This window comes from Pipistrellus kuhlii, unplaced genomic scaffold, assembly GCF_014108245.1.
Source record: "Pipistrellus kuhlii isolate mPipKuh1 unplaced genomic scaffold, mPipKuh1.p scaffold_m20_p_17, whole genome shotgun sequence".
Lineage (NCBI taxonomy): Eukaryota > Metazoa > Chordata > Mammalia > Chiroptera > Vespertilionidae > Pipistrellus > Pipistrellus kuhlii.
This window is the reverse complement of record NW_023425482.1, coordinates 27,449,261-27,468,005: the sequence shown is the minus strand read 5'-3', so window position 1 is coordinate 27,468,005 and position 18,745 is coordinate 27,449,261. Positions and strand designations below refer to the sequence as shown.

Below are 18,745 nucleotides of genomic sequence, written 5' to 3'. Positions count from 1 at the left end.
GGACACTTGGGGGATGTCCGACTGCTGGTTTAGGCTCGATCCCCCCTTGCCAGCCTGATCGCCCTCAACTGACCCCCTCCATTGGCCTACTTGCCCCCAACTGCCAGCCTGATTGCCCTCAACTGCCCCCCCCCCCCTTACTGGCCTGATTTTCCCCAACTGCCATCCCTGCCAGCCTGCTCACTCCTAAACCCCCTTCTTGCTGGCCTGATCACCCCCAACTCCCCTCCCCTCCTGGCCTGACCGCCCTTAACTGCCTCCTGCTCTGCCCTGGCACCATGGCTTTGTCTGGAAGGATGTATGGAAGGTCTCCCAGTCTAATAAGCATATTACCCTTTTATTAGTGTGGACTCCTTGTCTGCAGAGACCGGATATGCAAGGGCCAGGAGTTAAACCCACCATCTTTCCGATGAGCCCTGTGTACAAATGGTGTAGCTAAGCCCAGGCGATTAGGTCTAGCCCTTAGAGTTGGATCAGGAAACATCTGTCACTTCTGGGAACCTCCGAGGTGTAACCGGTCTGGCTGGCCAGACTCGCACTACCCATTTCTACGTCTGCGTTCCTGTCATCGCCATCCTCTGCCCAGAGGAATGCTCACCCTTCACGTCCCGGCCGAAGGAGCCACAGAGGCAGAGCCCCACAGCTCCTTGAAGAGTAGTGGGCTCGGGAGTCTGGGTGGTGGGAGAGGGTCGGAGCCTCAGGGGAGCCCGAGGCCGCCCTATCCGGGAGGCAGCCCGCACCGTCAGTCACAGGACAGACGGTCTGTGCGCTGGAGCTGCAGCGGCAGCCGGGAGTGGGGGCGTCATTAGATCATCCTGAAAACCTGACCACACTTTGTAGACTCCAGGTTGTTCCCAGAAGAATTCTTAGTCTCAGAGTGAGACAGGATGGACGCCGGAATTCAGAATCTGCTTGGTTTTACGGGTGCTTTTGGGTAGTCTGTGGAGAGAGGGTCAGATATAGACCTACTTATCTCTCCTGTACCTCCAGCAGAACCAGCAACAGACGTGGAAATGCATGTAGAACTGCTTTTTAAAAATATATAGAGAGAGCACATGTGTCAGTGGTCAAACTGTGTTACAACAGAGGTATGCAAATTCTCATTCTATTGCCCTGACCACGATTACACATTTCCTTCCTGTGTCGTGTCTGGCTTTCTCTCTCTTTGCCTTTCTCTTTGCCTTTCTCTCTCTTCCTTCCTTCCTTCTCTCCCTCCTTTCTTCCTCCCTTTCTCCTTTCCTCCTTTCCTTCCTTCCCTCCTTCCTTCTTTCTTCCTTCCTTCCTCTCTCTCTTCCTTTCTCGCTCTTTTTTTCTTTCTCCCTTTTTCCTTTCTGCTCCTTCCTTTCCTTTTTCTTTCCCCCTTTTCCTCTCTCCCTCCTTCCTCTCTCTCTCTGAGTTACAGTATTTGCATTCTCCAGCCGGTTCTCAGACCTGTTTAACCTGTTTGGACAATATTTTCTAGCAAAAAAAAAAAAAAAGAAAAGAAAAGAAAAGAAAGAAAGAAAATATATATATATTTTTTAAACTTTTTTTTTTAAATATATTTTATTGATATTTTACAGAGAGGAGGAGAGAGGGATAGAGAGCTAGAAATGTCGATGAGAGAGAAACATCGACCAGCTGCCTCTTGCACACCCCCTACCGGGGATGTGCCCGCAACCAATGTACATGCCCTTGACTGGAATCGAACCCGGGACCTTTCAGTCCGCAGACTGACGCTCTACCACTGAGCCAAACCGGCCTCGGCAAGAAAATATATTCTTTATCTAATAACTTCACCAATAAGATGGCTTTTGACCATTAGCAACGCCTGCGTCAGCAGGGATTCGGTGTGTGAGGATTGGGGTGCCAGGCACAGACGGGAGCCTGGGACTCCCGACTTAGAATTCTCATTTGAATGATCTGTGCTTCAGGTCTGCGATGCTACCTTCCACCCAGGGGGCCCCTAACAACCATAGGGCTGGGTATTTTTATTCCCCAGAGTCTGGCTGTAACCGGACACCCCCACCCGGCCTCGGAGGTGCCAGCTGGCGCCGCCCCACACGCAGCTGCGTTAGGAGTCTCGGCTCCTCTGGCCGTGCCTGTTCCGGTTGTCTTGGCCGTCCAGAGGCACGCTCCTCTCTCTCCTTGTCCTTTAAAATGGTCGGGGATCCTACCTAGTATTTCTGACACGCGTCTTTAGAACTCCTTCACTAGCAATCGGGTAAACCTAAGTCAGGACGTTAGCCGAGCCCGTGTGGCTCAGTGGTTGAGCATCAGCCCAGGAGCCACGAGGCTGCCTGGTTTCATTTGATTGCCACTACGTGCCACCAGGATGTGCCCGAGCAGATGACTTCACCCTCTCTCCGGCTGAGCTCTCACCGGTGACATGGGAGGAACACGCATGTCACAGGGCCGTTGGGGTGTAATGAGGGTGACGCGTGTGCTGGCACACGGCTGGGGCTCAGTGAGCATTCACCCTCGTTCCCCTGAGCACGCAGCTCGCTCCGCTCTTGCTAAAAGGAAGCAGAAGGATTGTTCGCAGGTGCCTCCCTCGTGGTGCCTTCTCTCCTCTGGAAGCCTTGAGGGAAGAACCGTGGACGAACCAGCACCGCCCTTTGGTGAAGACGGACCCGGCGAAGGGCATTTTCCGCTCCTTGGAAAGGATGCGCTTGTGTGACATCGTCCTTCATCCATCTCTCTCCTCCTCGAATCATCAGCTTAGGAGAGAGGAATGTGCGGGTGCGGCCAGGAGCAGCGAGGGAACCGGTTCTGTGAGGACCGAGTGTGCAGAGGAGGACGGCTGCCAGTCCGGAGAGGCCAAACTGGTTTCAGCGGGGAGGGGGGTGGATATGATTTTTGAGAGCTCATCTTCCACCTGAATAGACGAAGGGGACCTAGCCGGTGTTGCTCAGTGGATAGAGCATCGGCCTGCGGATGGAAAGGTCCCAGGTTCGATTCCGGTCAAGGGCATGTACCTTGGTTTCAGGCACATCCCCAGTAGAGAGTGTGCAGGAGGCAGCTGATCGATGTTTCTCTCTCATCGATGTTTCTAACTCTCTATCCCTCTCCCTTCCTCTCCGTAAAAAAATCAATAAAGTATATTTTTTAAAAATGAATAGACGCAGGGGAGGGAGGATGCAGGCCATGCAGGGGAGAGCAGATGACTTTTAGGAAAGGCAGATGGGCCCTCGGAAGCATAGATGAGAGAGAGAGTGTGTGATGGCGTCGGCCTGGGAGTGACACCTGCCTCTAGGCTACTCTCCTCCGATGGGGGCCAGGCGCCCTGTCCGATGAGTCTTTGCAGGAGCAGGTGTATCACAGTCGGCTTCTTATTGGGGGGCCTGTCTTCAGGCAGACGGGGTGGGGGGGTTACAGAGGAAGCCTCGCCCCTGTAAGTGCTGCTTCTCCAGTGGCCTCGGCCCCAGGGAATCCACACGCCCAAGGGGCCTGTGTTGGGGTGGCCTTCACAGCCGTCCCTCAGAAGTGGCAAGTGAAATGCCTTCGCGATGAAACATGGACTTGCAACCCGAGAAGCAAAGCCAGCGTCGGGCCAGGTCTGAGGGCAGCAGAGCAGATCGGGCCGGGCAGGGGCTTCGGGCAGCGGCAGGGACATGCCGTCCAAGCTCCGGAACCCGATCCTCGCCCGTCACGGAGACGCGGAGAAAATAGACTCGGGCCGGGACGACATGCCCTGGCCCAGCTCCAGAGCCAAAGGGAGACAGGTCTTCAGCAGAAGGAAGACAGACCGGGAGCTCCTTCTCTACTCGGAGGCCGTATGGCCACTTGGGAAAGGAACGGGGTTTTCAAGCAGCCACGGGGACCCCGTGGAAGTTGGCATGGATTTATCGTAGCTTCACCCCATAAGGTTTTTAAAAATATGTTTTTATTGATTTCAGAGACAGGAAGAGAGAGGGGGAGAGGGACAGAAACATCAACGATGAGAGCAGCATGGATCGCCTGCCCCTGCACGCCCCCTACGTGGGGGGGAGCCAGCAACCCTGGCGTGTGCCCTGATGGGGAATCGAACCGTGACCTCCTGGTTCATGGGTTGACGCCCAACCACTGAGCCACACCTGCCAGGCATAAGGTTTTTCTTTAGCCTCCCTCGGAGGGTCTCTGCAGGAGTGAGACAGACGGAGGGGTCAGGAGACAGGTGACCAAGGTTTTGTAATTGGCACCGTGGCTGTGGCACGTGGACGTGTCTGACTCCCCAAGGCCAGGGTCGACAGGCAGACAGATGCTGCCGCGGGGGCAGAGAAAGAGGGGTGAGCAGGGCCTGAGGGTGACCGCGAGGCGCTCGTGGTCCAGGCAGGACCCGGTTGCGGGGAAGCAAACACTCCTAGGCCACGAGGGGAAACTGGCTGGAGAGCTTGTGGGAGGAGGAGATGGAGTCCCAGGTTCGTGTCCGCGGCGGAAATAGAGCAGGAAATCTCTGCGGCCAGGCAGAGAGGCGGTGAGGTGAAGAGGGCAGATGGGCCATCGGTGTGGCCACGGGGAGGGGACGAGAGAAGGAGAAGGCCACAGGGAGACGGGATCAGGAAGCCGAGAGGGGGACTTAGACGTGTCTCAGGGGACAGCGATGGGTAACAAACCGCCTTTTTGGTATGTCCTTCCCGAGGAGAGGGGATGGTCACGCTGTGAGCCTAGTGCAGAATGGAAACGTGAGCTCGAGGGCAGGTCTACCCCGGGAGACGTGACTTTTTGCTAGAATTCCCATTGAATTGCTGCTTCTCAGGAGGCCGGGGGCCCAGGAGGGTCACATCTAGGCTTTTAGTTATTTTTGGCGCTCAGTGGATTTTTTTTTTCTCTCCTTTAGAATAGAATGCTACTCACTATGAGAGTTACTAACACTCGTTTTATGGAAAATACTATCAGAGAACCAGCGCCATAGCTCACTGTATTGTGTGTGGTGAACAGCGAAGCTGCAATTTATCTTGTTTTTTTTTTGGATTTCAGTATATGCTACAGGTCAAATGTATGCTATGTAGATGATCCTTTGGTTTAAAAGAAACAACACAAAACAAAGAATTATAGGGCGACATAAAACTTCACAGTATTTCACTGTTTTGTTAGAGGCTTTAGGAACGTTCATTGTGAAGCACTGTTTTCTTCCTTGGATTGCATCCCAAGCAAATATTAGCCATTTTTACCGGAACAGGCTGAAGGGAATTTTTAGAAAAACTAATTTGCAGACGTTGGTGCTCTGGATATATAAGTGATGTGGGGACCTCTGGTGGCTCAGTGTGTTTTTCCATCTTAAGGAATCACTGGATACGGAACAGGAAGCCAGGCAGAGGAGTCTGGTTGGAAAGGATGTTGGCAATCCTGCAGTCAGACCTTTCCCTCTACAGGGGAGGGGATGGAAGCCCGCGAGGCCCACAGGATTCCCCAGCAGAGCCAAGGCCACGGGGCTATTTCTGCCCCTCGGAGGTGTTAATAGAATGAATGAGCCAAGTCAAATGACCTGTAGCAGATGATCCTGTCCTTCCTGCCCACTTCTCTGAGACACTCCCCTCGCACCCAAGCAGTGCTCAGCACCCCACTCCCTCTGCCCGTGGTCTCACATCTCTCGCAGGTGGAGGCATGGGGTTCCCTCCACCCTTAGCTGCTTCCTCTTCGGCTTACCACTCCCTTCCCACAAAGGCCCTGCTCAGAAACTCGGACCTGCTCATGTCCCTCTCTTGCTCAGGCTCCATCTCCGAGCCCCCATGGCCCACAGGCGTCTCATCATGACTCACAAGATGGGCAGACGCGCCTGCGTGAGTCCAGAAGAGGCGTTCGTTACACGAATCTTTCTTTTTATTCCCCTGGCACATGTGTGTGGCTTTAGCTCCACTGTTTAACCTCTTCTGGCCAATCCTTCTCTCTGATGGGAACAGTAGGGCGCGCCTCAAGAAATTGTTAAGAGAGTTCATGGCATAAAGACACCAATAGAAAGTTCTCAGCACATGGTAGGTGCTTAATGGATGGGCTTAGCTCATGGTCGTACGTTTCTACCCCTGGACATGGAGGGCTCCTGGAGGTAGCCACGTCTTCAGGGCTTAGTGTGTGGCCTAGTATGTGGTAGGTGCCTAAGCATGTTTACTGCATGGAAGTGAGCCATGGAATCTTGGGTCCATCATCTGATCTTTGTGGAGCCCAGTTCCTTATGGCTAACATTGGGAGGCTCGGTTGAAAAGAAATACTGCACTTAAAGCACTTCGCACGGTACCCGGTTCACTGGGGGTGGAATCATGTTTATCTTTCAAAAGCCAAGGTCAACCATCAGTCAGCTCTCTGTGAATCCTGTTTGGCTGCCTTTCCCTGCCCACTCCCGGCCAAGATCACCATTTCCTCTCTCTCACCCTCCTACTCTAGGAAAGATGGTTTCGTGGGGAAAACAAGGGTCTTAGGATCTGACCGACCTTGGGCTGAATCCTGGCCTTGCGACCCGTTTTACTTTCCATAAGTGAAGGAAGCTTTTCATTCACTTATGGGGTCTAATTGGGGTCAGGGTCATGATACTGAGCATACGCGGTGTCGGCCTCGCCTATAAAAACTTCTGTTTCCTTTAGAACTCGAATAGGGCCCTATTGATCTTGCCTGATGTATAGTAGGTGCTCAAAACATAGGTTGTGACTTAAATACAGCACCAAAACCTTGCTAACGTTAGAATGCTATTCATAAAAACGAGGATGGCACCAATGAGGCATTCCAGAAGGTCCGGTATAGAAAAAGGCCCATTTAAATGGCCATAAAGCAAAAACAGGGTGTTAAGGAAATGCTAGAAAGCCAATACTAAGGATTTTTTTTAAAAAAGCAGATGAAATGACAAAGCATGAAGTTCCATCAATTGATGAAAATATGGCCCAAAGCGGGAATGGATGGAGAAGATAAACCATAAAAGACAAAAGTCATCATCATAACCTTCTCCCACAAGGGGAGGGACTGGTAGGAGATGCGGGTCTGAGGAAAAGATCTTTGTAGCTACAGCTCTCCGTCTCCCAGAATTCCAGACACAGGCTCATTGTATCCTCACCCTGGCCAAAAAAGCAGGCGATCAGAGCCTGCCTTACAGGATCGAGGAGACCGTTCAGAAAAGGTGAAAGAGGTGCTGATTCATACACAGGGAGACCCAGAGCTCCTGATCCAAGCTCTGGGTTCCTGCCACCACGTCCTGTTAACGATATGCTCCAAAGGCGGGGTTCATAGGATGACAGGTAACTTATATCCATGAACTAGAGGCCCAGTGCACGAGATTCATGTATGGGTGGAATCCCTAGATCTGGCCAGCTATCAGGGCCGATCTGTGGGGCAACCAGTGGGGTGATTGGGGGGCCACTGCTGGTACCCGCCTTGGCCAGCCGGGGTCCTGTGGGCTGGGGGCAGCTCCTGTGTTAAGCATCTGCCCCCTGGTGGTCAGAGCGCGTCATAGTGACCAGTCATTCTGTGGATTGTTCCGTCGTTCGGTCAACTTGCCCGTTAGGCTTTTATCATATAGGATATCGTTGACATTTGCTGCCGGAGCCTTGCCCGTTGTTATAAAAAGGTGTGTTTATCTTTCAGTTTATGCCTGTTCAAACGCCGAGTGACGAAGAAAAAAGAGATCCTGTCCTTTATGCTAGTCGCGTCCGGAATTTGATGGCAGAGTGAGTATGTCCATATGTGATTATCACCAGTCGATAGTTTGAACAGAATTGGTAAATGACATTTAACATAGTTTTAAGGATTTGGGTGTTTTCTTCCTAACATCCTCCCCCTCTCCCCCCAATTAACTTCGGGAAGTCAAATGATGTGCTTTCCATAAAATGACCACTTTCCATGAGATGGAAATGAACCGTTTCATTGTTATCGTAGTTGAATCACAAAGCCAGCGCGGACTGCTGGCAGACGCATGCAGACGTAAGATTGCCGAGGACCTTGACCTCGGGGCCCTAGTAAATCTGAACAAGGAGAGACACACGCCTCTTTGGCCATAAGAAGCCAAAGCTACTGTTTAAAAAGCTGGGATTACTTCCCCACTCACCGCTGTTGGTTGGCCCATTCGGGCCTAACGGGCCGTCGTTACCTGATTGAAAACTCTGCCTTTGGCCGTTTTCAGGGCTCTGGGCATCCCCGTCACCGACCACACCTATGAGGACTGCCGACTGATGATCTCGGCCGGGCAGCTCACCCTGCCGATGGAAGCCGGGCTGGTGGAATTTACCAAGATCAGCCGGAAACTGAAGTAAGGGCGTTTTAAAGTGACGACGTTTTTCGTAACAGTGTCCAGAAGAGATCTGAATTCCTGTGTGTTTCTTGTCTCTGGTTTTATGAAGGCTCAGGTCTGGTGCTTGTCTTTTTGTGTTTTTAGCATGTTTTATTGATTTGAGAGAGAGAGAGAGAGAGAGAGAGAGAGAGAGAGAGAGAGAGAGAGAGAAACATCGATCAGCTGCCTCCTGCACACCCCCCACTCAGGATCGAGCCCACAACCTGGATCTGTGCCCTGACCGGGAATCGAACTAGAGGGCTTTGGTGCATGGGACGCCACTCAACCATCCAACCTGCCAGGACTCAGCTCTCGTGTTTGTTAGGGAAACCAAGCTTATGCATTTATCTCCCCTTTCGTTTTTTTTGTTTGTTTGTTTCTTGTTTTTTAGTATATTTTTATTGGTTTGGGAAAGAGGAAGGCAGAGGGAGAAAGAGATGGAAACATCAATGATGAGAGAGAATCATTGAGTGTCTGCCTGCTGCACGCCCCACGCTGGCGATCGAGCCCACGGCCTGGCATGTGCCCTGACCGGGAATCCAACCGTGACCTCCTGGCTCATGGGTCGATGCTCATCCACTGAGCCACGCTGGCCGGCTCCCATTTAATTCACCCATTTTTGTGTTTTTCAAAAAACAGTTAACTCAGGACTGTATGCGCTGGTCACAGGAGACGTGTGGTGTGGGTACTGCTGCCTCCAGACTCCAGAAAGGCTGAGTGGTTGAGGGTTCAGTCCGTCCTGATGCCTCTGTCCCAAGAGGACGGCGTCAGGCGATGATATGGGCCTGGGCTGGCCAGAATGTCCCTTTCGGAATAAGAACCGACGCGTAGAGTAGCAATTCTGACCATCGCTAGCCTGTTTACCCCTCAGACCTACCTTTTTCTTCGGGCACGTCATTTTTTTTTCTAAAAAGGTCCAAACGCCCCTTCGTGCTCGCACGATCCAGTGTGAGCCATGTGGAAACACGCCTTCCGATTCTCCCTCAGACTGGATTGGGACGGCATCCGGAAGCACCTGGATGAGTACGCGGCCATCGCCAGCTCCTCCAAAGGAGGGAGGATCGGCATCGAGGAGTTTGCCGAGTATCTGAAGCTGCCCGTGTCGGACGTGCTGAGACAGCTGTTCGCGCTCTTCGACAGGGTAAGTGGGACGCCGTCCCTCCCGTGCGGGCGCACAGGTCAGGGTTCGCCCCGGCGGGGCTGAGCCCCAGGGTTAATTGCATGGTTTCGTTTTCTCGCCTAAATCCCAATCATAAGAATACCTGTACATGTATGAGTTTTGTTTTTTTAATTAATTTATTTTTATTTGTTTTAAAATATATTTTATTGATTTTTTTTAATAGAGAGGAAGGGAGAGGGATATAAAGTTAGAAACATTGATGAGAGAGAAACATCGATCAGCTGCCTCCTGCACACTCCCTCCTGGGGATGTGCCCGCAACCAAGGTATGTACCCTTGACCGGAATCGAACCCGGGACCTTTCAGTCCACATGTGTGTTTTGTAGCCGTGATGGTGGTGCCTGTGTATTTGAAACACCAGGCCAGGTATCAATACCGTGATCCCATAATCATGTTGGTCGTATAGCGTTGGGAAGGTTTTTGTAACTGGCAAGAATTTTAAAATCGCTACCACTACTCACACGTCGATGACCCGGTCGGTGGTGCTATTGTATTCTGAAGGTTTCTGTATTTCCCTCCCAAAAAAATGTGTGAAAATCAAATTGAATTTATTTTCTAAATAACATTTGATAACAGAGGTTTCAATGAATGCTTGGCCATTTGTCATCATATTGGGGACACGGTTTTCTGCTTATGAATATGTAAGTACATGAAGTTAGACACCTGAATTGTCAAAAAGTTTCCTTAGAAAAGTGTATCAAGTTCTCTGTATTTTTTCATTTCTTTTCAGTACATAACATTCATTCTTTGGGTTAAGGCTGTATGAGTCCTAACCGGTGCATTGAGGCATGTAATACCAGCACGGTCAAGATACACAATAGTCACAAAAATAATACCTTGTAGCCAAGCCCTATCCTGACCTTTAACCCCTGACAACACAGAATCTACCCTTTCGAGTCTGGCTTCTCTCTCTTAGCCTAATGCATTTGAGATTCAGTCAGGTTGGTGCATGTGTCAACCATCTGTTTCCTTTTATTGCCGATCAGTATTCCGTGGTGTGGAGTATGGACGCACCACGTGTGGTTACCCGTTTCTCAGCTGACGAACATTTGATTTGTTTCCAGTTTGGGGCCATGACGAATGCCATTGCGCTAAGCATTCAGGCATAAGTTTCTGTGCAAACATGGGTTTTGCATTTCATTCGGGTAAATACTGAGGATTGTGATCTCTTCATTTTCTCTTGTCTGAGAAGGACTTGATTTTTGCATTCATCCCTGAAGAATGTTTTTGTTGCATAAAGATTCCTGAGCCGTTAGTTCTTTTCTTTCAGCAGCTCATTAGCGAGGTCCATGATTTCAGTGCCTTCCTGATGGTTCATCTCCTCTTGACTTTCCTCACCACGCCGCCTGCTGTGGCACTGTGCCCAGAGGTGGTTGCCTTTTGCATTTTGATCAGTTACTAGTTGCAATCAGAAGGCGAAATAGACTTAACTGGCTCAGTCCATCTTAACTGGTCTGTTCCAGTTCTCTAGCAACCACTGGGGGAAACGGCATTTTGCGAATAAATTATAGATGGCTGCCAGAAACCAGGATGGAGCTTTTAGTCTTCTTTCCCCGGGGGCCCCCTAAGCTTCCTAATGACTGTGCTTGGTGATGTCATAGGTGAACTACTCTTTAACATCATGAAGTCAGGCTGCCTCCTTCTATGGGTCTTGCTTATGTCACACAAGCAATCTTTCCTTGTTCGTGAAATGTCCAATCTCCATTACATTTTATATTCCGCTAGGGTCCCTCGGCCTGGCCTGCACCCTCCCGCAATCTGGGATCCCTCGGGGGATGTCCGAGAGCTGGTTTCACCCCAGTCCCCACAGGCCAGGCCGAGGGATCCGTGCACCGGGCCTCAAGCATGCATATAAGATTTTTGGTTAATCTCTTCCCACCTTTCCCTGTCCACTTCCTCCTGAGATTCATCCGTCTGTTCCATGTTTCCATGCCTGGTTTCTGCTCCTGCGTCGAGCGTCTGCCCCCTGGTGGTCAGTGTGCATCATTAGGCGCACACACACACACACACACACACACACACACACTATAGACTTGTCTGCCACTGCTCTACGGTGTGATGAAGGTTTAGGGCACATGTGTCAAACACAAGGCCCGCGGGCCAAATCCGTCCCGCCAGGCCTTGCAATGTGGCCCGCACCGCGCTGTCATCACTGCACTCCACTGCGTTTCCATCACAATGACAGTTTATGACTGTTCAGTAAACCATTCGGCCCTCGATTTAGGCTGGATTTTAGATTTTGGCCCCTTCTCTGATTGAGTTCGACACCCCTAGTTTAGGGGAAAGGACCAGGCCAGGTGGCGTGGCTCAGTGGTTGAGTGTCGACCTATGAACCAGGAGGTCACGGTTCCATTCCCAGTCAGGGCACATGCCCGGGTTGTGGGCTCCATCCCCAGTAGGGGGCGTGCAGGAGGCAGCCGATCAATGATTCTCTGCCATCATTGATATTTCTATCTCTCTTTCCCTCTTCCTTCCTCTCTGAAATCAAGTGAAAATATGCATTAAAAAAAAAGATTAAGGGAGAAGGAGAAGAAAACCATTGGCCCTCACTGTGCAGGCTAGGGAAACGGGAACTTGACACTCACGCTATGACTAGTCCTGAGAGGTTTCTATCGTTTGGCTCTAGACACCAGGCAAGGACTTTTAAGTAAAGTTTCTATAAATAGGACAGGAAGGAAGATGGCAGGGACATACCAAGAAGGACAGGAGGCGGGGGAGTGGGAAGTGACATGAAATAGGACCTGAAAGGGAAGTGTAGAATTAGTGCTCACCAGGATTTTTTCATCAAAATGAAACGTCATGCCTACAGAGGTTGCCCTCTCTTTAGGGCACATGTGTCAAACACAAGGCCCTCGGGCCAAATCCGTCCCGCCAGGCCTTGCAGTGTGGCCCGCACCGCGCTGTCATCACTGCACTCCGCTGCGTTTCCATCACAATGACAGTTTATGACTGTTCAGTAAACCATTCGGCCCGCGATTTAGGCTGGATTTTAGATTTTGGCCCCTTCTCTGATTGAGTTCGACACCCCTACTTTAGGGTGTCACTCGTTCATCCCTGGCGGCGGCGGGGATGCTGGGACAGCAGTTCTGCCTTTGGATGAGGGAGGCCACCTGTCGCCAGCCCCACTGTTGCCATAGCGCTGCCACGTGGGGGAAGACTTGGGAGGCGGAAGGGAGGGTGAGCTGGGATTAAAGGAATCCCTCGTTGGCCGGGTGGACGCCCTCTGACCCGGAGAGTCCAGCCGGCTCTGGGAGTTAGGAGACGGCGAGCCTCGGGAGCCAGGGTGGGGATCACATTTCTGTGTCAGGGGGCTCCCATGTCAATTATGACTGTGATTTTTTTCTTCACTTCTCTGTACGGTGGGACTTGACTTGAGATACCTGGTCTGGGTAGCACTTGTCCTTCGATCTCCAACACACGGGAAGGTAGAGAAAATAATTCCGGAGAGTGACTAGCTGATGGGTCTGACCGTCTTTTCTTTCCTTTGTATCCTCTGTCTCTGTCTGTCCTTCTCTCTCCTTTATATATATATTTTTTTTAATTGATTTTTTTACAGAGAGGAAGGGAGCGGGATAGAGAATTAGAACCATCGGTGAGAGAGAAATCACCTGCCTCCCGCACATCTCCTACTGAGGATGAGCCTACAACCAAGGCACATGCCCTTGACCGGAATCGAACCTGGGACCCTCCAGTCCACAGGCCGACGCTCTATCCACTGAGCCAAACTAGTTTCGACTTCTCCTCCTCCTCCTCCTCCTCCTCCTCCTTCTTCTTCTTTTTAATATATATTTTATTGAACGTTTACAGAGAGGAAGGGAAAGAGATAGAACCATTGATGAGAGAGAAATATTGATCAACTGCCTCTTGCACGCCCCCTACTGGGGATGTGCCCGTAACCAAGGTACATCTCCTTGACCGGAATCGAACCTGGGACCCTTCAGTCCGCAGGCCGACGCTCTATCCACTGAGCCAAACCGGTTTCGGCTTCTTTCTTTGTTCCTGACAGGCCTGCACGTCTGAGCCTGTGCAGAGTCACTCTGTGTTGAGAAGCCGAGCCCTGTCCCTGCCGCCCCGCCCTGTCCCCGTGCCCACTTCCACTCCGGGCTTGTTTTCTCAGTCCCTGCAAGCGATTTCGCTGGGAACAGTTCCATGGGGACGACGAGGAAGTTCAGTGGCTTCCTAGTTTGTTTCTCTCCCAGTGGCTTATCTTGCCAAATTGAATGCTCAGAGAGGGGGGTGGAGGAGAGGGAGAGGAAGGGCGGGAAAGAGAAAGGGTGAGGTGTTCCTGTTGCTCTCCCGGTGGCTACAGCTGTGTGCAGCGCTCCCGTAAGCCCCTCCCGTGTTCTCTCCCACCTTCCCCTCCGTTTCCTCCTCTTGTTTTCCTCCCTTAATTAATCTTTTTAAAAAGTTTATTATTATTATTATTATTTTAATCCTCACCCAAAGAGTGAGGAGATTTTTTCATTGATTCTCAGAGAGTGTGGAAAGGATGGGGGAGGGGGAGAGAGGGAGAAACACCGATGTGTTAGAGACACATCGATTGATTGTTTCTCCACTCGCAACCCAACTCGGGGTGAGAGGGTTTGAACCTGCAGGCAAGGTATGTGCCCTGGACCGGGAATCGAACCCGAGAGCTTTTGGTCCACAGGCCAATGCTCTAACCAGGGCTCCTCAGTCTTTTCCCAAGTCTCATGTAGTTGTGGTAGGTGTTCTGGGGAGGGAGGACAGACCTGAATATCCCTCCACATCCCCTTTCGTTCCTGGCTAGCCTACAAAACCGTCATCTAGCTTTGTCTCCATTTGTCCTAAAAACAAAACAAACATGCTATGTACTGAGCTCCTTTTGTCATCCTGAACTGCTCTTCTGGACGCTCGGGTGTTTGATAGCAGGTGGGGTCCCGGAGAAAGATGGCGTCCAGGACCCCAGGCCTGGCCTCGTCACCGCTTTGGGCTGCTCCCCGTTGGAGAGGTCCCATGTCTTTGAGAAAAGACCCTTTTCATCCTGAGGTCTGGTTTAGCTTCTTTATCCTCCTACATGTGTACTGAACTCTCTGGATTCCGAAATGATGCGGGGTCCGTCAGATGCCCAGGGGATGAGAGTTGAGGGCAGAAACAATCGTTGGACATGGTGTCTTCTCTTTTTTTTAAATATATATATATATATATTAAAAAGGAAACCACCTGCCTCCTGCACACCTCCTACTGGGGATGTGCCCGCAACCAAGGTACATGCCCTTGACCAGAATCGAACTTGGGACCCTTCAGTCTACAGGCCAGCGCTCTACCCACTGAGCCAAACCGGTTTCGGCTACAGTGTCCTCTCAATACATCATGTATTCAGAGTCGTTTTTACAGCGGTAACAGTGCCCTGCAATGCCCATCTCAGCGTCATCGCTTCCTCTGTCCTCCTCTGCCACGGTTCTCGAGGAGGCTGTGTAGGCCTGTGGACAGGGTCGTATTTACCCGCCAGACCGTCCTCAGGGTTTCCGTGGGCGTGGTATCTCCGTTGCCGGCTTGACAGCCTGCCTCTGACCTCTTGCAAGGAATCTTACCCGCAAGCTTAGTCCCGCCCTGTTCTGTCGCTTCTACCCTCCACCTCATGGTGCCTCCTGCTCGGACCCAGCCCATGCTCATCACCGTGCACGCGTATCCTCCCTGGAAACAAAGCTGTGTTTCGGGGGCTGGCTACTTTTTCGGTAAAAGAGCCAGAAAGGGCACACTGGAAGCAGTAACGTCTGCAACTGGTCTGTGTGCCATCGATCTCGGGGCTCTCTCGGCACTGGTTTTCCTGACAGAAAGTCAGTGACTCAAGGACAGTAAGACTCTCTTTTCTCAGGGATGTTGACGTGCAGGGTTCGATTCCCGTGCAGGGCACATACATGCCCAGGTTATGGGCTCGGTTCCCCGTAGGGGCTGTGCAGGAGGCAGCCGATGAATGATCCTACACACGATCACTTGTGAGTATTTATGAGACATACTAGAGGCCCGATGCACAAAATTTGTGCAAGCCTAGCCCTGCCATCCCCCTGCTGCCGGCACCGGCTTCCCTCTGGCACCCGGAACCCTTGCTTCCCTCGTAGCCCCGGCTTCGTCCGTCTGGAAGGACATCCGGTCTAATGAGCATATTACCCGTCTATTATCATAGATCAGGAATATTTATCAGAAGAGCTCCCTAAAAAATGGCAGGTGCTAGGACCTCGTGGAATCCAGGCAGCTCCAGTGGGAGGGGAGCCCTGGCATGTGGGCCGCATGTGGGCCGCGGGGCGTGGTGCCGTGGAGCCGGGACAGACAGACGAGCCAGTTTTTCCACCCGGGAGCTCCATCCTGCAGGCTCCGTTCCGGCTCTCCTCGTCCCTCTCCTTCCACGGGAAGCATGTTTCTCGCAAAGGCGTTTCTGGAAGGCGCAGACAGAGGCCTCGGGGAAGCCCTGGGAGGCCTTCTCGGAGGAGGAGGCCAGCGGCGAGGAGGAGGAGGAGCAGGAGGAGGAGGAGGGGTTGTCGGAGGGATCGTCGGTGGGCTCGTGAACCTCATCAGCGAGGCCGCGGCGGCCCAGTACACCCCGGAGCCCCCTCCCACCCAGCAGCACTTCACCCAGGTGGAGGCCAGCGAGAGCGAGGAGGTGAGGCGGTTCCGGCAGCACTTCGCCCAGCTGGCCGGCCCGGACATGGAGGTGGGGGCCACCGACCTCATGCACATCCTCAACAAGGTGCTGTCCAAGCACCGGGACCTGCAGACGGACGGCTTCAGCCTGGACACCTGCCGCAGCATCGTGTCGGTGATGGACAGCGACACCAACGGGAAGCTGGGCTTCGAGGAGTTCAAGTACCTGTGGGGCAACCTGCGCAAGTGGCAGTGCGTGTACAGGCAGCACGCCGGGCCCGGCGCGGGCGCCCTGCCGGCCGCCCAGCTGCGCGCCGCCCTGCAGGCCGCCGGCTTCCAGCTCAGCGACGGGCTGCACCGCATGATCGTGCGGCGCTACGCCGACGACGAGGACGGCAGCATGGACTTCAACAGCTTCGTCAGCTGCCTGGTCCGCCTGGACGCCATGTTCCGGGCCTTCAAGTCCCTGGACCGGGACGCCGACGGCCGCATCCAGGTGTCCATCCAGGAGTGGCTGCAGCTGACCATGTACTCCTGAGGGGGCTCCGACGGGCAGGCCCCACGCCCCCCGCGTCCCCGGAGGATGGGACCGCCTGCCGAAAGCACCCCCCACACCCCGCGCGTGGCTGCAGACGCCCCGTCCCCCAGCTGTCCTCTCCCGGCGGCCCCTTCTGCATGTGCCGCTTTCGCCGCTTCATTAAAACAGATTTGCCACGAGAAGGCTCGGGAGTGGTCTGTGGATTGGCTTTGTACGGACTCACAGACCTGACGGGGGTGCAGGGAGGGGCTGGAAGGCCGTGCATGTAGACAGGCTATCGCTCAGAGAGGGAATGCATTCCCGAGGAGCAAGGCATGTGTTGTTGGTGAGAATTAAGTTTTGGGGAAAAAAAGTTGGAATAAATTTAAAAAAGCCCTCAGGAATTTTTTATTATTTATATATATATTTTTTTTTCTATAAAAGGTGGGGAGGAGGGATGTTCAAAACCTGTGTTTTTTCCTCTTAAGTTTACGTCTGGCATTGTCCACGATGTAAATGAGTTAGAAAAAGCTTTCCTTGGAAACTTGTGTAACTATAGACACAGGGTTGGGACTGGGGAAGAGGCAGTTTTAGAGAAGGGGAGTAGTCTTTTTTACTCTCTTTTTTTTTTTTTTTTTTTTTGGTGGAGCGTCTGTCTCAAGTTCTAGAATTCCTTCTGGTGGAAAAAGCCTGTAGCAGTTTGGTTGGGCTTCGTTGCATTTGTGAAGCGGGTCTGGGGCGCGGGGGAGGGAAGGGCGTGCCCGCAGCCAGAATGTCTCTGGCAGCCGCAAGGACCAGCCTGAACCCTCTGGCGTGGACTTCACACGAGATCAGGCGTGCCCAGCGCCCAGCCAGCGCCTGTCAGGTCTTGCCCTGCCTTGGAACAAGGAATATTATTGTTGTTTTTGTTCCTCTCTGGGAACCAGGCAGGGAAAAAAACACACACAAAAAAACACACACAATGAAATAGAGAAAAAAAGAAAGGAAAACTTACATACATCGCAATCAGTTCTGTGATATATACAGCAATATAGAAATGTATATCTATACTACTGTAATAAAAGGGTAATATGCTAATTAGACCAGGAGACCTTCCGGACAAAGCCATAGTGGTGGGGCCGAGGCATAGGCAGTTGGGGGCAATCAGGCCAGGAGGGGAGGGCAGTTAGGAGTGGTCAGGCCAGTGTGGGGACAGTTGGAGGCGATCAGGCTGGTGGGGGGTTGCGGGGGGGAGCGAGAAGACCAGTGGGGGAGGGTGGTGCACAATTGAGGGCAAGGAGGTCGGCAGGCAGAGTGTTTAGGGGTGATCAGGCAGGCAGGCAGGCAGGTGAGCAGTTAGGAGCCAGCAGTCCTGGATTGTGAGAGGGATGTCCAACTGCCGGTTGGACATCCACAGGGATTGGGCCCAAACCGGCAGTTGGACATCCCCCAAGGAGTCCCAGATTGGAGAGGGCGTAGGCCGGGTGAGGGACATCCCCCCTCCATGCACAAATTTCATGCACTGGGCCACTAGTATTTTCATACAGCTATATATCAGTATCGCGGCTCCTCCGTGCAGGTTCCCAGCCCCGGCTGTCATGGGCCCTCCCTGGGCAGCTCGTGAGGAAGGCCGGTCCCCGAGTCCCACTCCCCACGGGTTCACTAAGAGTCAGTGGCGGAGGGGCTCAGCGAGGAGTACCTTTCCAGCTTCCTAGAGATTCTAACGGGCAGCCAGAGCTGACGGCCACAGCTCTGACGAAGGCTGGCCCACACAGTGCTTTGCAAACGTCTCAGCCGGAACCAAGCCCAGCAGGAGGGTCGGCATTGCCAGTATCCGGAGAAGGAAGGTGGGCATCCGAGACAGACACCCCCATCGTGCCTTCCTCGGGGGTGGCCCCCGGCTGGGCTTTATCATCCGGATGCAGGCGGTGACGGCGGCGGAGGCAGAATCCAGCGTCCACGCACAGAGACCCAGCCTCAGCTCACTGGCCTGCTGTGCACGGGGTCCCCCCCCTGCCTCTCCGGTGTTCAGGGCATCTCCTCCCTTTATTTTATTTATTTATTTATTTAATATATTTTATTGATTTTGTACAGAGAGGAAGGGAGAGAGAGAGAGTTAGAAACATCGATGAGAGAGAGTCATCGATCAGCTGCCTCTTGCACACCCCCTACTGGGGATATGCCTGCAACCAAGGTACATGCCCTTGACTGGAATCGAACCCAGGACCCTTCAGTCCCCAAGCCGACGCTCTATCCATTGA

The 18,745-nt window shown here is 52.6% G+C and overlaps 2 protein-coding genes across 5 annotated transcripts in view; both read left to right on the top strand.

Moving 5' to 3' along the window:
- Nucleotides 1–18,745, top strand: part of LPCAT2 (lysophosphatidylcholine acyltransferase 2) — a 43,414-nt gene that overhangs the window by 17,728 nt on the left and 6,941 nt on the right. For all 4 annotated transcript variants that reach the window (XM_036440733.2, XM_036440732.2, XM_045582852.1 and 1 more), the window contains exons 9-11: nucleotides 7,528–7,610; nucleotides 8,063–8,188; nucleotides 9,197–9,350. In XM_036440733.2, the coding sequence (XP_036296626.1) occupies nucleotides 7,528–7,610; nucleotides 8,063–8,188; nucleotides 9,197–9,350 (363 nt within the window). The remainder of the gene's footprint in view (nucleotides 1–7,527; nucleotides 7,611–8,062; nucleotides 8,189–9,196; nucleotides 9,351–18,745) is intronic.
- CAPNS2 (calpain small subunit 2) lies at nucleotides 15,564–16,890 on the top strand. The gene has a single exon (XM_036440735.2). The coding sequence runs from the start codon at nucleotides 15,627–15,629 to the stop codon at nucleotides 16,524–16,526; it is 900 nt and encodes a 299-aa protein (XP_036296628.1). The 5' UTR covers nucleotides 15,564–15,626; the 3' UTR covers nucleotides 16,527–16,890.